Raw genomic sequence first — 18899 nt, forward strand, 5'->3', positions numbered from 1 at the left:
CAACGCCATCTCTTGTCAGGTAGCGGAAACACACATTACTCGACTTTTGTGGAATATTCTTGATAATTCTGATTCATCGATTTTTTGAGCTTGGGAAGTGTGAGGGCAAGGGGCCGTCCCGTGTTAAAGTGAATTAACAATCATTTTAAACAACATTTTACAATGAAAACATGAAACTTGCAATTTTACAATTTCCAGCTTTAGAACAGGTTTTCTGTTTCTACCATAGATTAATTACACTGTGAGTTTCAGTGGTTGTAGTATGAAGTGCAGAGGAAAGAGGCACCATCTTTTATAGGGAACAAGTTGAAAAAGTGTCCACCTGTAAACAGCAAGTTATTGGTGGAAGACTCGTTGAAATAGCGCTAGTGTAGGAAATGGAAATGATATGAATATAGCAGTTTTAAACAGAATGAAGGTGCTGGATTCAAGTTAAATGTGGTACCTAGCTTATGGCGATATTTTTATAATCCATACGCAGCCCAGCCCAACGGTATGCGCCTATCAGCTTCCTTCTCGAAGTTGGCCCTACCTAGCTCCTTTGACCTATCTAGGCCAAATTATTCAATTTGGCCTAGATAGGTCAAAGCGGCTTAATATAAACTCTTCAACACCTCAACGTACCGATAATCGACTAGATATCGCTTTAAGGATTCCAGAACAGCCCAAGTTTCGACGGAGTCGAAGGCTTTTTCGTAGTCCACAAACGCGAAACACAGAGGACGATTGTATTCTTCAGTCTTCTGAATAACCTGTCTCAGCGTGTGGCATATGGCGCTGAAATGTGGACATTGACTGTAGATCTGGTCCGTAAACTCTAAAGTCGCTCAGCGTGTTAAGAAAAGGTGTATGCTCGGAGTTTTTTTGATGGATCGAGTCAGAAATGAGAAATCCGTCAAAGAACCAAAGTAACCGACATAGCCCTAAACATTAGCAAGCTTAAATGGCAATGGGCCGGACATACGTGTCGCAGAACCGATGGCCGATGGAGCAGACGAGTTCTGGACTGGAGACCACGTACCGGTAAGCGCAGCGTTGGGCGTCCTCTTGCCCGTTAGACCGATGACTTGCAGCGATATACTGGGAAACATTGGATGCGGAAGGCGGAGGATCGTTCATTGTGGCGGACTATGAGAGAGGCCTACATCCAGTAGTGGAGAGATACAGGTTGATGATGAATTAAAAATTTATTTTGTTCGCACGTTGATGATAAAAAAAGTTCTTATTTGTACTGCTCGGTGTGCTCGCTGATCTTGAATTACCGTGGGTAGGATGAGGTGACTTAATTATCGTGTCCCAATCGACTTACGTAGTCAATTCCAGCTGAATCAATAGTTTGATTTACCCAGGTTATTTAACTCGACTCACCTATTGCTAGTCTGTAGTAATGTACATATTATCTATGGTGTTAATTTAAGCAGGCAACCCTAACTAAGTATGATTTGGTGATATTAAGTGTATAATCTATGATTTGGTGCAAACTTCCAACTCCTCAATTTTATTCTAATAAATTGTTTTCAAATAAATAACTTGAAGTATTACACTATATCAAAAATATACATAGTAAGTCTGTTTAATGCGGGGAAAAATTTAAAATAACCTATAATTTATTCGATATTTGTTCAAATTATCTGGAGTAAGCCCATGAGGAAAACATCGAAAATATGATGGACGGAAATGATTTATCTTCTGAAATTACAAGAAAAGGAATATTGTCTCAAGGTTGGACACGAATATCGCAGGTATTGGAGGAAATCTTACCCTTTGACTTTCACGATGCTCACTGTGTTTTAACTCTATTACTTTCAAATTTAAAAATGAAATGTTATGTGACCCTAGTCTTTGTAAACTACAACGACTACTTTACTACATCTATCCATATACTTAGATATTTTATTATCCCTTCAATTCAATAAACTAGTAGTTCTCTGCAATTCATCTTAATTTTGCCAATTCTGTGTGTGGGTAGACTCGTTACGAGCACAATCCCATCTCCTCCAGAAGTCAATGAGCTGCCTTGGAGAGCGACGTTTGTAACCAAAAGGGTGAAACCTAGTATGTGCCACTCCTGTGAATTAGATGAACATTTGAGTGGGTTTCTCGGCAGATCAAGGACTGTCTCAAATACCCGTTTGATTATTGTATGGCTGTTGTCAATGAATATGCCAACCATAGTTCTCATCTGTTATGATGTAAAAAAAATTAACTTTGGTTTTATTTTCAATATAATTGGTCTTGTCAGCAATATTGTTTAAGACCAATAAAACTATTGCTTATTGCAGTTATACAGTCTCAGTAATGCTCTTACTTGTTTAAAGGGAGGAGCTACAATGACTTGAAAGCTTTGTGCCCAAATGAGCAAAAGTATTAATATTTTACATGATCCATTATGTCTCTTAGTCCATTGAAAGATTTTTTTTAAATAAAATACCTTTACAAGTGCCTATCAGGTATCACATTATGATTGACATTTGAGATATTTATATTGGACCACATTGCTACACTTTTGCAACCTTTTACATGTTTTAATGTGGATTTTGGTGGCCGCTTCTAGGATTCCTAGGTGTTCTGCTTACACTATCATAGTTTTCTAGTTAATTTTAAATCTAGAAAATAAAATAAGTTTAATTTAAATCTAGAAAATACAGTGTCACATTGCTTGACTTTTTTAACCATCTGAATATATCTCTAATTGGATAGTGAAATTTGGCTGTGATACACCACATTCTGTAAGGTGTTGTATTCTATATTTATATTAAATTGAATTGAAAGTACACTGTGTATGTATAGTACAGCGGAGGGCCTTCCAATATGCCTGAAATTATTATAGTTCACCAGTTTTAGTCAGTTCTGTATGATGATACTAAACTCTGGTGCCATTCATGTTACAGTGCCTGTGAGTTCCAGTAACCACTTAAGACCAGATGAGTCATGAACTTGCACGAAACTAGGGCAAACAAGAGTACTGACATAAATCTGCCACAAATTACTCATGCATTTTTATTTGGTGGATATGAACTTAAATTTTAACAATATCGCATAACCACTGCTAACATTGATAACACTAGTAGCCCTAGCAAGGTTAGTGCTACCCTGAATCTACCACCAGATTGGAATCGTGACCCATGAGAGGATCCGTGAGGGGATTCGGCAAGAAATGCAATTGGATAGGTTGCTCTTCTCATTGTTCATTGCAATATGAGAATGGAGAATGGTGCTTGGAAAGCTTACAAGCTTACAAGCACGATAAGAGGATTATAGTGGTGCAGTGCCATATACGTTCAATAATAAAATTGGTATAAAACCATTTTTACCAAAGGTGCAATTTTGGTATAAATTGTACAATACAAAGCAAGTATTGATTTGGAAAAACTGGCATTTATGTTGCAATGCCTATGGTTTCTGGTAATCACTTAGCATCAGGTGGACAGCCACCTCTTCAACCAAATAATGATTAAAAAACATTAAACTATAACTACTTTCAATCTTTTTTCAAACTAGTGAAATCACATTTCAAAATAGTTAAAAAATATAATTTTAGCACAAAGACCCAATAAACTCCCTGTACACACACAAAAAAAATTCATCAAAATTGGTCCAGCCTTTTAGGAAATGTTCACACTACATCATACACATACACAGTGCTATTATATTTATAAAGATGTAAGTAAATGATCAATATGACAAAATGAAAAAATTACACTTTGTGTTAAATGATTGCCTGAGCCCATTCGCACTGTAAACTGAATTCAAACAAGGTTGAATAAACTTACACAGTACAATCAATAATGACTATAATTCTCTTTGAATCAGAATGTACAATTTAAATAGGACTAATGGATCGGATTTTGAATGTAAATTAGATATGTATATAAATGATCTGCATAATTCTTTTTAATAGGTTTATCAGAGTACATTAGACAGATGGACCCCTCACGCAAAGACACGGTGGGTTGGAAGTGCCTTGGTCATGGCTGCATTTATTATCCGCATAATTACTAAACAAGTAAGTATTTTAATTTGTACCATTATTAATGCTATTTTTGTGTTTTTGACTTAATGGTTATGTTATAAAACCAATCCTGGTGAAGCTGAAAGGACTCCGGGTAAACAGAAATCCCTTAATACAAAAAAATTGTGTGCCATCGGCATCGGCGACACATTATCAGTGATGATATGACTTTGTGACTGTACAACATCCTCCTCCATAGGAACGTTCTGAAATTAAGCATGTGTGATAAACTTGTCTCTTGCTCAACAGTAACGATCATGTTATTATTGTAATAATAATATGTTGTAAATATTATTGTAATGTATTAAAATATATAGTATAATAATAGTGGCTTGTTCATTTATTGAAATGAATATTACTTTAGCACCGTTTTGATTTGAAACTTGTAAGGACACCAAAAAGTCAACAAATCTGTGTACATATATATAGAAAAATATAATACTTGTGAAGGTTTCACTTTCACATATGAATTGCGCACGTTTTTTATAGTCAATACAGTTAATAGGTAGGTACCACCACCCACCCTCTTTATGTCGTGAAGCAGTAATGCGTTTCGGTTTGAAGGATGGGGCAGCCGTTGTACTGTAAAAACTGAGACTTTAGAACTCATGTCCCAAGGTGGGTGGCGGCATTTTCTTTGTAGATGTCTATGAGCTCCGGTAACCACTTCATACCGGGCGGGCTCTGAGCTCGTCCACTCGTCTAATGAATAACAAAAAAAAACTACTTGTCTATGATCTTAGCGATTTCACCCAGATTAGAGACTGGGTATCTAGTTATTACGCTCTGACAAAAGCGAAACTAGGGAGCAGTGAGCTCTCAATACCGAAAATTAACCAAATAACAAAAACCTAATTGAATAAAACCGTATGACTTCGGCCTCGTGACGTTCGGCCGTATGAGTTCGACTCATCACTAATCAATATTTCATTCTATTTTCAGGGATGGTATATTGTCACATATGCGTTGGGTATTTACCATTTAAACTTGTTCATTGCATTCTTAACGCCGAAAATTGATCCTGCTATGGATTTAGATGGTAAGTCAGTGAAAGAAATATACCTAGTGTGCCAATTAATGCCTATCAAATACAATACCTACCATACCAATTCAATATTAATATTATTTTTTTGCTCCTACCTACGCCGAAAGTTCGGATTTCCTCCCGTTATACAGGGAAGAAAGTGTAACTTTTCATCCCTGGGTACAAGTGCGCATGCGCGTTAGTGTCTACGTCTGCTCTCACGCACCTAAAATTCTCCGCCATTGTTGTGCTCGGGTAATTTGCAATATTGTGTTTAGTGTAAAAGTAAAATAAACAAAAGGCAATAAAATTTAATAGTGATGTATTAAACAAAGATGACTTCATCAGACAGTTCTTATTCAATTAGTAGTAGTTTATTTAAAAATTAAAAAACAGTTAAATTGTGTACTGTAATGTAGGCAGCGGCTTGGCTCTGCCCTTGGCATTGCTGAAGTCCATGGGCGACGGTAACCACTCACCATCAGGTGGGCCGTATGCTCGTCTGCCTACAAAGGCAATAAAAAAAAAAAAAAAACTACGAACTTTCGGTCTAGTAGGAGAAAAAATATTATGTGCACCGCGGGAAAAAAGGAGGAGGGCAGTTTTTCGAACGTATATAAATATTGTTACGAACAGGGTCTCAGGATTTCGATATATGAGCGTCACGTGTACCCTCCTTCAAGCGTTTGAAGATTTCTGACAAGTCGTATTTATAATAAAAATAGTCTGGCCATATACCTATACTGTTACATAAAAACTTATCTTTTTTTCAACATTTTAATTATTTTGAATTTGCAACACGTATTTTAAAAATTTTCGTTTTTGCATCATTTCACTTATTTTTTCGTGCTCATTATCAAATTAAAATATGGAATGGGGTGATAAAGAAAATAGGATTGCAGTGATCACCTTGCACAAAGTGGGTATAGAGCCGTCGGTCATATTCCAGACACTTCGAAAGCTTGGCATCAGCCTATGTTCGTATGTCGTACTATCAATAGATACAACAACACTTCGTCTGTCGAAGACCAGTAAAGATCGGGGCGGCCGCGTGCTGTTAGAACTACAAAGGGTGTTAATGCTGTTAAAACCAGAATCCGCCGAAACCCCATTAGGAAGCAAAAAATCTTATCGCGAGAAATCAAGATTCTCGCTAGGACTCTGTCGCGTATTAAAAACAAAGGCCCGAAGCTCGGTGCTTATCGTCGATATACACGACATGCCCTAAATCAATCTTTACAATGAAATAAATTGAATCGATCAAAACGCCTTTTGTCGCGATACGCAGGTGAAAGGCACAGAAATATCTTCATTACCAATGAAAACATTTTCACGATTGAAGAATACTAAAATAAGTTAAATGATAAAGTGTACGCTCACAGTTCTAAACAAGCTGCTCAAGTTGTCGGAAAGGTACAACGTGGTCATCATCCTGCGTCAGTTATTTTTTGGTGGGACCTGTCTTATCAAGGAGTCACAAAACTACATTTTTGTTACAAAAGGAGTGAAAACTTCAGCCAAAGTGTATCAAGATACAGTCTTGGATCATGTTGTGAAACCTCTCAACAATACACTTAAAAATATACAGTGGACTTTCCAGCAGGACTCTGCACCTGGTCACCAGGCACGAACTACCCAAGCCCAGCTTGAAACCAACGTTCCAGACTTTATAAGAGCTGAAGACTGGCCCTCAATTAGCCCAGACCTGAACCCTTTAGACTTCAAATTATAGTCAGTATTAGAGGACATGGCCTGCTCTAAACGACACGGCGACATTGAGTTTGTTAAAAAATCTTTGCAGCAAGCAGTGACGTAATTTCCCTTGGAAACTGCGTAAATCCATAAATTCGTGGCCAAACAGATTAAAGGCCTGTATAAAAGTGGCTATTTCGAATATATTTTTTTTGCTGATACTAATAAATATGTAGGTATAAATCTTATACCTTTAAACGAACAATTATTGTCTAAATATATATATAATCTGAATCTCGGAAACGGCTCCAACGATTTTTATAAAATTTAGTATACAGGGGATTTCGGGGGCGATAAATCGATCTAGCGATCGGTCATCGTCTAGTATTAATAATATTACTTAACTTCATTAAAAAAATGCATTTTCATTTGTAATAGAACTTAGGCTGCCTGTCCACCGGAGCGGAGCGAGGCAGTGGAGCAGAGAAAAGGAGAAATATTAACCAATAAGATTGTACAAAATCTCCGCTCCTTTTTAATGGACAGGGAATTGCGAACTAGTTCAAAATTCATACAAAACCGGTAAGCGGAATGAGGCAGCGAAGTGGAGAAGCAAGTGCGAACTGATTCGTCGCGTAGGTACTGAACTTCGCTCCGCATTACTTTCTCGCTCCGCTCCGCAGCCTCGCACCGCTCCGGTGGACAGACGCAGTACTCAACTCCGCTCCGCCTGACTCCGTTGCTCCGCTCCGGTGGACAGACAGCCTTATGGCTGGACTAGGTAGAGTATGTCTAATGAAAACTAATGATTATGTAAATAATACCGCGTTTTTTATAGTCATTTCAAATTCAACGTTTCGAATACGAAATTTACAGTCTGTGACCAAGAAAACTAAATTATTGCAAACCTCAAAAACGTAAAAGTAGTTTTAATCATCACTACGAACCGCGAGAACTAAAGAAACCCGAAGAAAATGTACAACAATATATTTGTTATTTATTTTCGGTCTTTTGCTAGTGATTTTAATGCAGCCGGATTGTTGTTATTCTCACATAATTTTAAATTTTAAATACATATAACAAATTGAAGGGCGCAAGGCTTATTAAGTTTAAGCGACATTTTGGCAACTTTACAGGAGAGGTTTTATAATATAGAAAAAATATCATTAAAAATAAACTTCTTCAGCTTATTTAAGTGGAGTAAACTTAATTGAAATTCAATTAAAATCATCGAATTGTTGATACTAATACCAAATAAAACGTACCTTTAATTAAATGTTATTAAACGAAATGTCGCTTAAACCTAGCCTTTCACCCCTCAACATAATTTACAATTGAAACCATATACTTCATCATATAAAACGTAAAATTTCGAATTGTTTTTTATATATTTTCTAAAAGCATATCGAACAGTTAATTTATTTTAATTATTTTACCAACAGATGATGAAAACGGACCTGCATTACCTACCAGAGCTAGTGAAGAATTTAGACCATTCATTAGACGATTACCAGAATTCAAGTTTTGGCTGTCCGTTACCAAAAGCACTTTAATAGCTTTCTGCTGTACTTTTGTGGATGCTTTCAATATTCCAGTATTTTGGCCTATTCTAGTTATGTATTTCATAACATTATTTTGTATTACTATGAAGAGACAAATCAAGGTATTCAATTTTAATTTCGATGATATTATTAATATAATGCAATATAAAACTGTTTGTTGTGAATAGATCATGGTCGTTCTTAGTGGTGAACCCATAGATATAGTAGATGCAACTTCCTATATGGATACACAAGAAGCCTAAAAACTTTGTTGAATTCTATTGAAGGTTATTTCTTACACCATCGAAACCCCATGATTTGTTCTGCTTTTGAGAATTCGCAAAGAATGTTGGAAAAGGATTAAAATTATTGCTTGACTGTTTGTTTTAGCCTATAGCATTAACAACTCATACATATTAGGTACATATATTAATACTGATAGGTGATCATTCCTACACGTATTTCGTGCATTATCTTATAAACGAATGGTCTTAATGGTATTAAACGGATTTTTTTTAAACGGCACATATATTATTTTTAATATAATGTAGTAAGTAATATTCTAAAGATTGGTATTACCGCCGCCAAGCACTCGTGCGTTTCGACTTAAAAGGACAGTTTCGCTGTTATTGTATTAATGGAATTAAAATATCGAACTCATGTATTTTGGTGGACGGCGGCATTCATCTTGTGATGTCTAAGACCTCTAGTGATTACCGAACATCACATAAGTCGGCTGTCCATATATACAGCCTGAAAAAGACAGATCTAGGTCTAAATTATAAAACAAATTATTTTTTTGTTTTCAGCATATGATCAAATACAGATATCTGCCATTTACACACAACAAACCAAAGTATAGAAATGCAGATTCTACAGTCACAGTGAACTGACGACATATAAGCAAATGCAGGTAACTGCAAGCTATGGGTGGAAATGTCTTAGTTAAATTAATCAAGATACTGTTGTATGCTATATTTAAAAAATACAGTTTTTATTATAATGTTCCTGCATATTTTATTTATTGTTTTAATTTAATTAACAGCGAATAATGCAATTGCTCATTTTCTCGGTAGACCGATAGCACCTATGTTTAAAAATCAAAATAAATAATGTATTAAAAGACATTCGTTCGTTATTAAAATGTGCAATAATTAGAAACCTATAATGTTGCATTAACTTTAATAATTAACAAATTATAAGTAAATTATGAACTTGCATACGTACGTACGGTCGCCGATTCTTCGATTACACTTCCTCCCCTTAACAAAACAATAACAATTGATAAATACTGTTTATTTACATTTGACTCGGTGCAAAAAGATCGTTCGGATTGTTGACAATCACACGAAATCTCAGTCCGGTTTTGTTTGTATCGTGTACTTATATGTTTCATTTTTACCATTGCACTACCCGTTACGGTTACGGACTAGAGTGTATACCTCCTACTTAGAGATTCGCTCATATCTCGATAGTTCTCCCCGTTATTTGGGGAAGTATTGGAAAGTCGTCACCAGCCAATACTGCTTACGTTTTGCTGTTGCTCATGAGGGATGGTAACTTCCCACCATAAAGCGGACCTTATGATCGTCTGATACCGAAGGCAAGGAGCATTCATTTTTAATGCGATTTTATTATATTGACCTAAATCTGTCTACGTAACGAATTCTTTCAACCTAATTAGCTTGAAAGCAGCTTAAAGACGCCCAAATTATTAATTATTGTATTCACATGTAGACAATACAATAATTTTATTCCTTTAGCACAATATTCTGACCGGGATAAAATCAGCTTCCTAATAAAGCGTGTTTTTTATAACTATTTTTATCCGTTTATATTACATAGCTGAAGTCCTACTTAGTATTAAGTATTTACTACCACTAGCCCCTAGCAACTACATCAACTGCCTGCTCTATAATAAGAAGGAAGTCGTTTGTCCTGGACGAATAAAAAAAATTATTATCCGAATCAGTGGTGGATATACTTTATTTTTTTTCTTACCTAAGCTAGTGGCCTTGTGCGGCCATTTCAGCGTAACCCTAACAAGTAGGTGAGCTCACAGGGCTCAAACTTGACGATGTTGCTAACACTAACCCTAGCGAGAACAGTGCTTCCGCCTACCATCTGATTGGAAACGCGACCCACTGAGAACATCTGGCGAGAAACTCAGTGGGCTGTGTCTGTGGGTTAATTTACTCGCCGAGCACTTCGTCAAGCAAGCGACGGGTTCGGCGAGAACGTGCTTGAGGAACCTAAAAACACCGTTAGTGGATCAGTAGAATCCGAAATGGCGTGGTGGATATTCGCATTTGCCACCAGTACCTAGGCTGTTCAAATAATTCCGCCCCTTTCGACTTCTACAATTCGAAAGCGTAGTAATTTTTTTGGTCAAATTGTAAGCTCCTACTTGATTTGTGGAGTGTAGCCCGAATTACACCTTTTCTTATCCAGTAATTAGTATTGTTGCGCTGGTAAGAGTAACGCCATCTACCGTTGAGTAGCAGAAACGAATATCAAAAATACTACTAGTACGTAATTACGGTAGATGCACCGAATCACCACTAATTTACCCCCTACCGTCGAGATGATTGCGGATCACTGCTTAGCAGTTTTTTACAGCGAAGGTTTATTTATTTGAAAAAAGTCCGTGGTCCTACGATTTGAAACCATAATCCGTTAAAGTTAACAATGATATCTTTAAAACACATAGACCTATATAGTTAAAACATCGTGACATTGCTACCATAGATTATACACTTAATATGAATTGCTACCTTTATTTGACTGAAGGACTCTGTATCCATGGTCATGAATGAATTAAAAAAGTAACCTTTTGTGAAAACTATTTGATTGTTAGCCCGGACTATAAAAGGGAATCTTCTAACCCAACAGTCAATCAAAAGAAATGGACAAAACTGTATTAACTGTAAGCCTGATGATGAAATGCTGCAAAAACTAAATCAGAACATACAAAAATGAGGAAATGCTTATATCGAATTCAGAATAACTTTATTTACTGTTAATATCTAAGTGTTCTAAATTTTAATAATATTGTTACGCGCTTGGATTGGGATAAATAAAATTCCACCAAAGTACAACTAAAAACTGTATTCAACACTTAGAGCACTTAAAACACTTCACAAACACTTTAAAATTCTCAATAAACACTTTACAACTCTCAATTCGCTTCAGGTGATCCGTTCGCTGTTTCGCTTCGAGTTATGACTGACCGATGTGTCAATTCCTCCTACCTATTTTTATAATGAAATCCGTATTTATCAAATGTTTACGATTGACTTATACGGTAAAGGAATAATAGTGTGATAAATTCAAAGCCGCAAAATTATAATTTCCATAATACTGGTGGCTGGACATCTTGTGAGTCTGCACGAGTAGGTATCTACCAGTACCCTGCCCATTTCTGCCGTGAAACACTAACACGTTTAGATTTGAAGAGTGTGGCAGCCGTTGTTCTGTAAAGAACTTATGAACTTAGAACTCATGTCTCAGGGGTGGCGGCGTTTACGTTGTTTAAGTCTATGAACTCCGGTAACCACTTAACATCAGATGGGCCATGAGCTTGTCCAAGCATTTAAGCAATAAAATTAAAAAAATCTTATCAAATCCACCTAATAACAACTATAAACTTGCAAAATGAAATACAATATCCGAACGTGCTCGGTGAAAGATAATTTCCTTTGTCATATACTAAAACGTGGTGACACGATGACGTAGTCGTCAACGATTCCTTCTCTTAGTTGTATAATAATAATATAATAATTATTTATTTATTTCTCTCTTATAGATATAGATATAGATACAAATACAAACTTTTTTTTTATTGCTTGGATGGATGGACGAACTCACAGCCCACCTGGCGTTAAGTGGTTACTGGAGCCCATAGACATCTACAACGTAAATGCGCCACCCACCTTGAGATATAAGTTCTATGATCTCAGTATAGTTACAACGACTGCCCCATCCTTCAAACCGAAACGCATTACTGCTTCACGGCAGAAATAGGCAGGGTGGTGGTACCTACCCGCGCGGACTCACGAGAGTTCCTACCACCAGTAAAACCACAACAAATAGAAATTAGCCTTATAATTTATTTTGTAAACCTTTGAAAGAGCTGACGTCTGTACTAGGTTCAAAGGTAGTGACCTGCAACATAGCACCTGTAATTGTCGCATCATACTACATATTAGTGCGTCACTCTGTCAATGATCACAAAACGGCAAATAAAATGTAACGATTAAGATACCTACAGCCTTGTAAGTCGATAGCTCGTCAAATGTATTAAATACAAATGTGCGCTATTTTTAGGCAAATTTTAAAGCTAGACAAGCATATTTAACCGGTGAAATAGAAAATATTGTTTTAGTAGAAGTTCCATAAGATCATGAATAAGCCCTGATGTCAAATTCATATTAAAAACCATTTCATAGACATTACCACGCCACCACATACATACCTACATACTGAGAACTATCTACATGACAGTAATTTGTTTGATGTCCCAAAATAAACGTTTTAGAAATAGTCGCGAGTCAGCTATGCTAAACAATAGGTAAATTTAAACGTTTATCACGAACAATGATATTTTGTGTTTAGACTTTCAAAGGAGAAGGAAAGTTTTCATATAAAAAAAAATCGTATGATGGTATGTGGACGGCTGTAATTTTTGTCGATTTTCACGATTTACTGGATTGACTCACTAATTTCTAAAGGAAAATAAATAAAAATAAAAAGTTATTAATTCTTCGTTGACACATGTATTACTTAAGTATGTAAATCATTAACTACTTCGCTAATACAGGCAGCCTATATACGGCTGCAGCCTCTTCATTTTAGCTGGAGCATATAGAGCACATATCGTTAACGCCCACAACGATTAATAAATTGAAATCTCGATTGAATTGATGCAGCAACTGTTCTATCCATTAATCTGGAATCCGCGGTTACTTCATAATAGGAACAAGACTTATGGCGGTACCTATTCGTGAAGACAGTCAACATCTCATTTCTATCTTATGGTCTACGACCAGACCATAAGATAGAAATTAGAGACTTTTGTAGGAAAATAACCAAGGGACACTAGTACGACGAAAATACGACACGGAAATCTTTCCCAACATCTAGTGAGATGTCTTCTTTCTATTTTTATTTATTTGCTTCTCGGATTCGGGATTCGTAAGTATTAGAGAACGCATGCCTTATTTAAACATGTATGATCCACTTTAACCACTTGATATTAGACTTGTATCACACTAGTTCTTTAGAGTTTAGAAGCGTATTAGTTGCGCAGACCTCGGTTCTTTTCGAATGCACCAATATTCACCACAGTATTTTGCTATGGTAGCTATCTACACCAAAGACTTACCTAATCTCTTTTAATATTTAATAAAATCAACAGTCAACGATGTAATTAGTGTTTTGTAAATGTGTTTTTTAATTTTTCTTAAGAGTTTTTGTTGCTTATATGAATGGATGAGCTCATAGCCCACCTTGTGTGAAGTGGTTACCAAAGCCCAGAGACATCAACGTAAATACCGCCCCCACCTTGAGACATGATTTACAAATCTCAGTTATTATAGTACAACGGCGGCTCGGCCCTTACCAAAATGCATTACTGCTTCACGGCAGAAATGGACAGATTCGTGGTACCTTATTGGGTGATGGTTATGGAGTGTCTTCAGGTGGCGAGGCCACGCGGCGACCAAACAAGCTGATTCTGGTCTACTCAACATAGAACGACATTGATGCTACTATCCAATTACGTCATCGTTATAGGATTATTTATTTAAACTGACAAGTTCGCGGCTTACTTAATTTTCAGTGGTTACCGGAACAGTTAGAAATCACAATGTGAATGCCGCCACCTATCTTAAAATATGAGAAGAAGAGAGTTCAGTTGTAATAGTGCAATGTATATTACTTTAAACTCGTAGTGAATTTCGGTTTATGAAAAGTGAAGTGTTTTGGTTCGTTGTTATTACATTTAGTCGAAAATTCTATGAATAGGTACATAGAATAGCTATGTGTTTGAATGTAAAACCTTACTATGTAATAATTACGAATATCTTTACTATCTTTTTTTGTTTGTGTTAATACGTATATAAAAATGGATAAATTCATAAATTTAAAATTATGGTAATACACTAAATAAATAATATATATTCTCATTGGGACGGGGATTTAAATTTGCCGCCGTGCTGTAATAGACACACTCGTTCACACCCAATTTTGTAAGGACCTAACAAACGAGAAAACGCAAAACATTTTCAATTCTACATTAATTTTCCTAGCTTTAAAAAATATTTTTTTGAATATTTTGGATTTCAACTGTATTACTTTATTCTGATATGTCTTTTTGTTGCGTTTTCAAATAAATTTATTTTAAATTTTTCTTCCGAAATATGATAATGGGCCATTTTAGGCGTTAGAGTCTAAAATTTTTGTTATAATTATTATGAATTTCACTATCTGGCAACAGAATTATTAAATTTCCAGTGTTACTATAAAATAATATTTTCAAAAGTAATAAAACGCGCTCGATATCCCTGTTTATTTTATTGACCACTCGCCAGATGTTTGCGCATTGTTTTCCAGTGCGCAGTAGTTGCTCTGTCGTGAAATCGGGATTCTGTTTTAGTATTATATCTATTCTGCCATTTGAAAATAGTGGCGTGTATGGATTAGACCTAGTGTTTTTTATGTGACAAATATGTCCGGGAGCAATGATAAAGTGTCGACTACGCAGCGTATGATTCAAAGTGTCGCTTTCCCTCCCAGCCACAAGCTCACAGTATCGGAAGTGTTCGATGAAAAAACTGGAAAGCCACTACCAGATGTATTGAAGCAACATTTTATCCTAGAAGGTCGGATCGAAGAAAATGCGGCCTTACGGATTATTCAAGATGGTGCCACCTTATTACGATCAGAAAAAACTATGATCGAGATCGATTCACCGGTGACTGTGTGTGGAGACGTCCATGGGCAATTTTATGATTTGATGAAATTGTTCGAGGTTGGAGGTTCTCCCTCTTGTACTAAGTATTTATTCTTAGGTGATTATGTCGACCGAGGTTATTTCAGTATAGAATGTGTTCTCTATCTTTGGGCTTTAAAATTATGCTATCCGAAGACATTATTCCTATTACGCGGCAACCACGAATGCAGACACTTGACAGAATATTTCACTTTCAAACAAGAATGTAAAATCAAATATTCAGAGAAGGTGTATGATGCGTGCATGGACGCATTCGATTGCTTGCCCCTGGCTGCTCTTATGAACCAACAGTTCCTCTGCGTTCATGGAGGTCTTTCTCCTGAAATCAACAGCTTAGATGATATCCGTAAACTAGATAGATTCAAAGAGCCACCTGCATTTGGAGCCATGTGTGACCTGCTGTGGTCTGATCCTCTTGAAGATTTCGGCAATGAAAAAAATGCAGAACATTTCTCGCATAACTCCGTTAGGGGTTGCTCATATTTCTATAGCTATGCAGCCTGCTGTGATTTTCTCCAAAGAAACAATTTACTTTCTATCATCCGTGCTCATGAAGCTCAAGATGCTGGCTACCGAATGTATCGTAAAAGCCAAACAACTGGCTTTCCCAGTCTGATAACTATTTTCTCAGCACCAAACTATTTGGATGTCTATAACAATAAGGCTGCTGTATTAAAATATGAAAACAATGTGATGAACATACGCCAATTCAACTGTTCTCCACATCCATATTGGCTACCCAACTTCATGGATGTTTTTACTTGGTCTCTTCCATTTGTAGGTGAAAAAGTTACAGAGATGCTGGTCAATGTTCTGAACATTTGTTCTGATGATGAATTGATGTCAGAAGGAGATGATGCATTGGAGGAAGCTAATCTCAGAAAAGAAGTCATTCGCAATAAAATCCGTGCAATTGGAAAGATGGCTCATGTATTCTCTGTTCTTCGTGAGGAAAGTGAATCTGTTTTGCAATTGAAGGGCTTAACTCCTACTGGTGCCTTACCCCTGGGAGCACTTTCTGGTGGCAAGACATCTTTAAAAAATGCTTTGCAAGGTTTCTCACCTAACCATAAGATAACCTCTTTTGCTGAAGCCAAGGGGTTAGATGCCATCAATGAGCGCATGCCACCAAGGCGGGATGGTCAACGCACTCCTGATACCCAAGAAAAGAAACCGCATGTGAACAGCAATGCTCATTCGTGAAGTGCTACCTTTTATTTCTCTTCGATCCTCACTTTTATTCCACATTTACAGTGGCATGGTGAAATATGTGAAGAAGACTCAGCTTTTGGAATGATATTTCACATTATAATAACTAGGTGGATTTGAAGGGAATTGTCTTAATAATAAATACAAAAATATTTTTAAATTTGGATTTAACTTTTTTTCAATAGTTGAAATTAAAACTTCTCATAAGATATTACCTCTCGATATTTAAATATGTCAGATCTGCAGGCAACAAATTTATTTAGTCAATTAAATATTAAGGTATGCACTTTTATTTAAATATTGCGCTGCACTGTTTAATTTTTTTGGTAATGTAATTTTAAATTTTCATATGAAAAGACATGATATTGTAATGTAAATTAATTCAGATTGTCTACTTATACTCTACATTGTTATCTACTTTAGTGAAAATTAGACATGTCTTAAATTTTCAAAGCATAATTAGCTGTGATATTAAGCAATGATCAATGTATTATTTAATAGCAGTCTGCTAGAGAGGTACAAGCATGTTCATTGGCTAATCATGCATTGAAATCATAAAAGTGGAAGTGTTTTCAGCTTGGGCGTGTCTTTATATTCTATTAAGTAATACTATAATTATGTACTATAGTGTGCAGCACATTGTGTGTTGTTGCCATACGTGTGTGCTGTGTAAATATGCCTTGTGCGTACACACACGTAATTGCAGCTTTAACACTTTGAATAAATATTACTCTCTTAAATATCTTTGCTACAAGTTGTACTTAATTGTATTTAATTGTACAAAATATATTAAAATTATTACCTATAAACTATTACTACTTAAATTTAATTTATATTGGGTGTATGCTGGCCCCTCGTTGCCTGCATGCAGCTGAACTTGTATGCTGGCACATCACATATAAAAGATTATTAGCCATAATGTTTCGGCATATAAGGTGTAGTGGCTAGTCTAATCGCAGATTTTCTTACAGCTTCTTTTTCCAAATTTCACTTACAAATAATGTGGTTTCATACATGTGCACTGTTGGAAAATCTCTTTTGGTCTGCCAAACAAATAAACCTAATGATGCAATATGTTCAAATTGTGAATACTAAAGTGGCTTACATAATTTTCAAGTTCAATATTAAATATTTTATCTCAAATCAGTGTGTAGTCCTCTTCAAATGTTCTGTACTTTTAAATAAATTTTACCTATGTAAAAAACTAACATAATATTTAATTTTATTTTGTACTAATCATGGGAAGTGTTGTTTTATCCTTACAAATATATTAACATTGAGCTCCATTATATTATGGTTTCAATGAGTACTACTTGAGAGTCAAGTATAAACTATAAATTTAAACTAACGTATTTATACCACCCAAAACAGGTTACCTTAGTTTGAAATAAAAGTTTGGAGCATATTTCCGATCTTAATAAATTAATTCAGAGAATAAACCACAGTAGGTGCTTTTTTTAAAGAAATTATTATCTGCCTGTTGCTACAAAGTATCTAAGGCGAAGAAAAGTTTCTCTTCGAGCTTCACTTGTTTATTCTAACTCTTAAAAATATTTCAATATTACCCGAAATTACCCGAATTAATTAGTGGTGTTGTTTGCTATGTGCTCCACCCACCTATCCAACCCCAGTCGAGGTTTTTTTGTTTTATTGTGTAGATGGATGGACGAGCTCACAGCCCACCTGGTGTTAAGTGGTTACCGGAACCTATAGACATCTACAACGTAAATGCGCCACCCATCTTGAGATATAAGTTCTAAGGTCTCAAGTATAATAGTTACAACGGCTGCCGCACCCTTCAAAACGAAACGCATTACTGCTTATCGGCAGAAATAGGCAGGGTGGTGATACCTACCCGCGCGAACTCACAAGAAGTCCTACCACCATTAAACGCAAGAGGTCCTACCACCAGTAACCACAAGAGGTCCTACCACCAGTAACACAAAAAGTCCTACCACCAGTAATCACAAGAGGTCCTACCACCAGTAATCACAAGAGGTCCTACCACCAGTAATCACAAGAGGTCCTACCACCAGTAATCACAAGAGGTCCTACCACCACTAATCACAAGAGGTCCTACCACCACTAATCACAAGAGGTCCTACCACCACTAATCACAAGAGGTCCTACCACCACTAATCACAAGAGGTCCTACCACCAGTAATCACAAGAGGTCCTACCACCATTAATCACGAGGTCCTAACACCAGTAATCACAAGAGGTCCTAGCACCAGTAATCACAAGAGGTCCTAGTACCAGTAATCACAAGAGGTCCTAGTACCAGTAATCACAAGAGGTCCTAGTACCAGTAATCACAAGAGGTCCTACCACCAGTAATCACAAGAGCTACTATCGCCAGTAGGATAATAGGAAAGAAAGAAGAAGCTTGCTATGTACGGGCATGTTGGG

General features: G+C 36.3%; 2 protein-coding genes across 2 annotated transcripts; both read left to right on the forward strand.

Annotated features, from left to right (window-relative positions):
- The first annotated feature begins 1473 nt into the window (after nucleotides 1-1473).
- Nucleotides 1474-9276, forward strand: LOC114251227 (protein RER1). Its single transcript, XM_028185428.2, has 5 exons — nucleotides 1474-1742; nucleotides 3902-4006; nucleotides 4955-5051; nucleotides 8171-8391; nucleotides 9079-9276. Exons 1-5 carry the CDS (start codon nucleotides 1665-1667, stop codon nucleotides 9160-9162), a joined length of 585 nt encoding a protein of 194 aa, XP_028041229.1. The 5' UTR covers nucleotides 1474-1664; the 3' UTR covers nucleotides 9163-9276.
- A 5252-nt stretch (nucleotides 9277-14528) lies between these two features.
- Nucleotides 14529-17779, forward strand: Cna (calcineurin A). Its single transcript, XM_028185413.2, has one exon. The coding sequence runs from the start codon at nucleotides 14997-14999 to the stop codon at nucleotides 16482-16484; it is 1488 nt and encodes a 495-aa protein (XP_028041214.1). The 5' UTR covers nucleotides 14529-14996; the 3' UTR covers nucleotides 16485-17779.
- Nucleotides 17780-18899: the final 1120 nt, after the last annotated feature.

The sequence above is a fragment of the Bombyx mandarina genome, chromosome 10, assembly GCF_030267445.1.
Source record: "Bombyx mandarina strain Sakado chromosome 10, ASM3026744v2".
NCBI lineage: Eukaryota > Metazoa > Arthropoda > Insecta > Lepidoptera > Bombycidae > Bombyx > Bombyx mandarina.

What these genes read in the sequence shown, in the direction of transcription:
- Cna (XM_028185413.2), top strand. Translation starts at nt 14,997, where the DNA reads ATGTCCGGGAGCAATGATAAAGTGTCGACTACGCAGCGTATGATTCAA.
- LOC114251227 (XM_028185428.2), top strand. Translation starts at nt 1,665, where the DNA reads ATGATGGACGGAAATGATTTATCTTCTGAAATTACAAGAAAAGGAATA. An exon ending in GTTGGACACGAATATCGCAG is followed by an intron (nt 1,743 to 3,901) that starts GTATTGGAGGAA and finishes TCTTTTTAATAG; the next exon opens with GTTTATCAGAGTACATTAGA. An exon ending in CTATGAAGAGACAAATCAAG is followed by an intron (nt 8,392 to 9,078) that starts GTATTCAATTTT and finishes TTTTGTTTTCAG; the next exon opens with CATATGATCAAATACAGATA.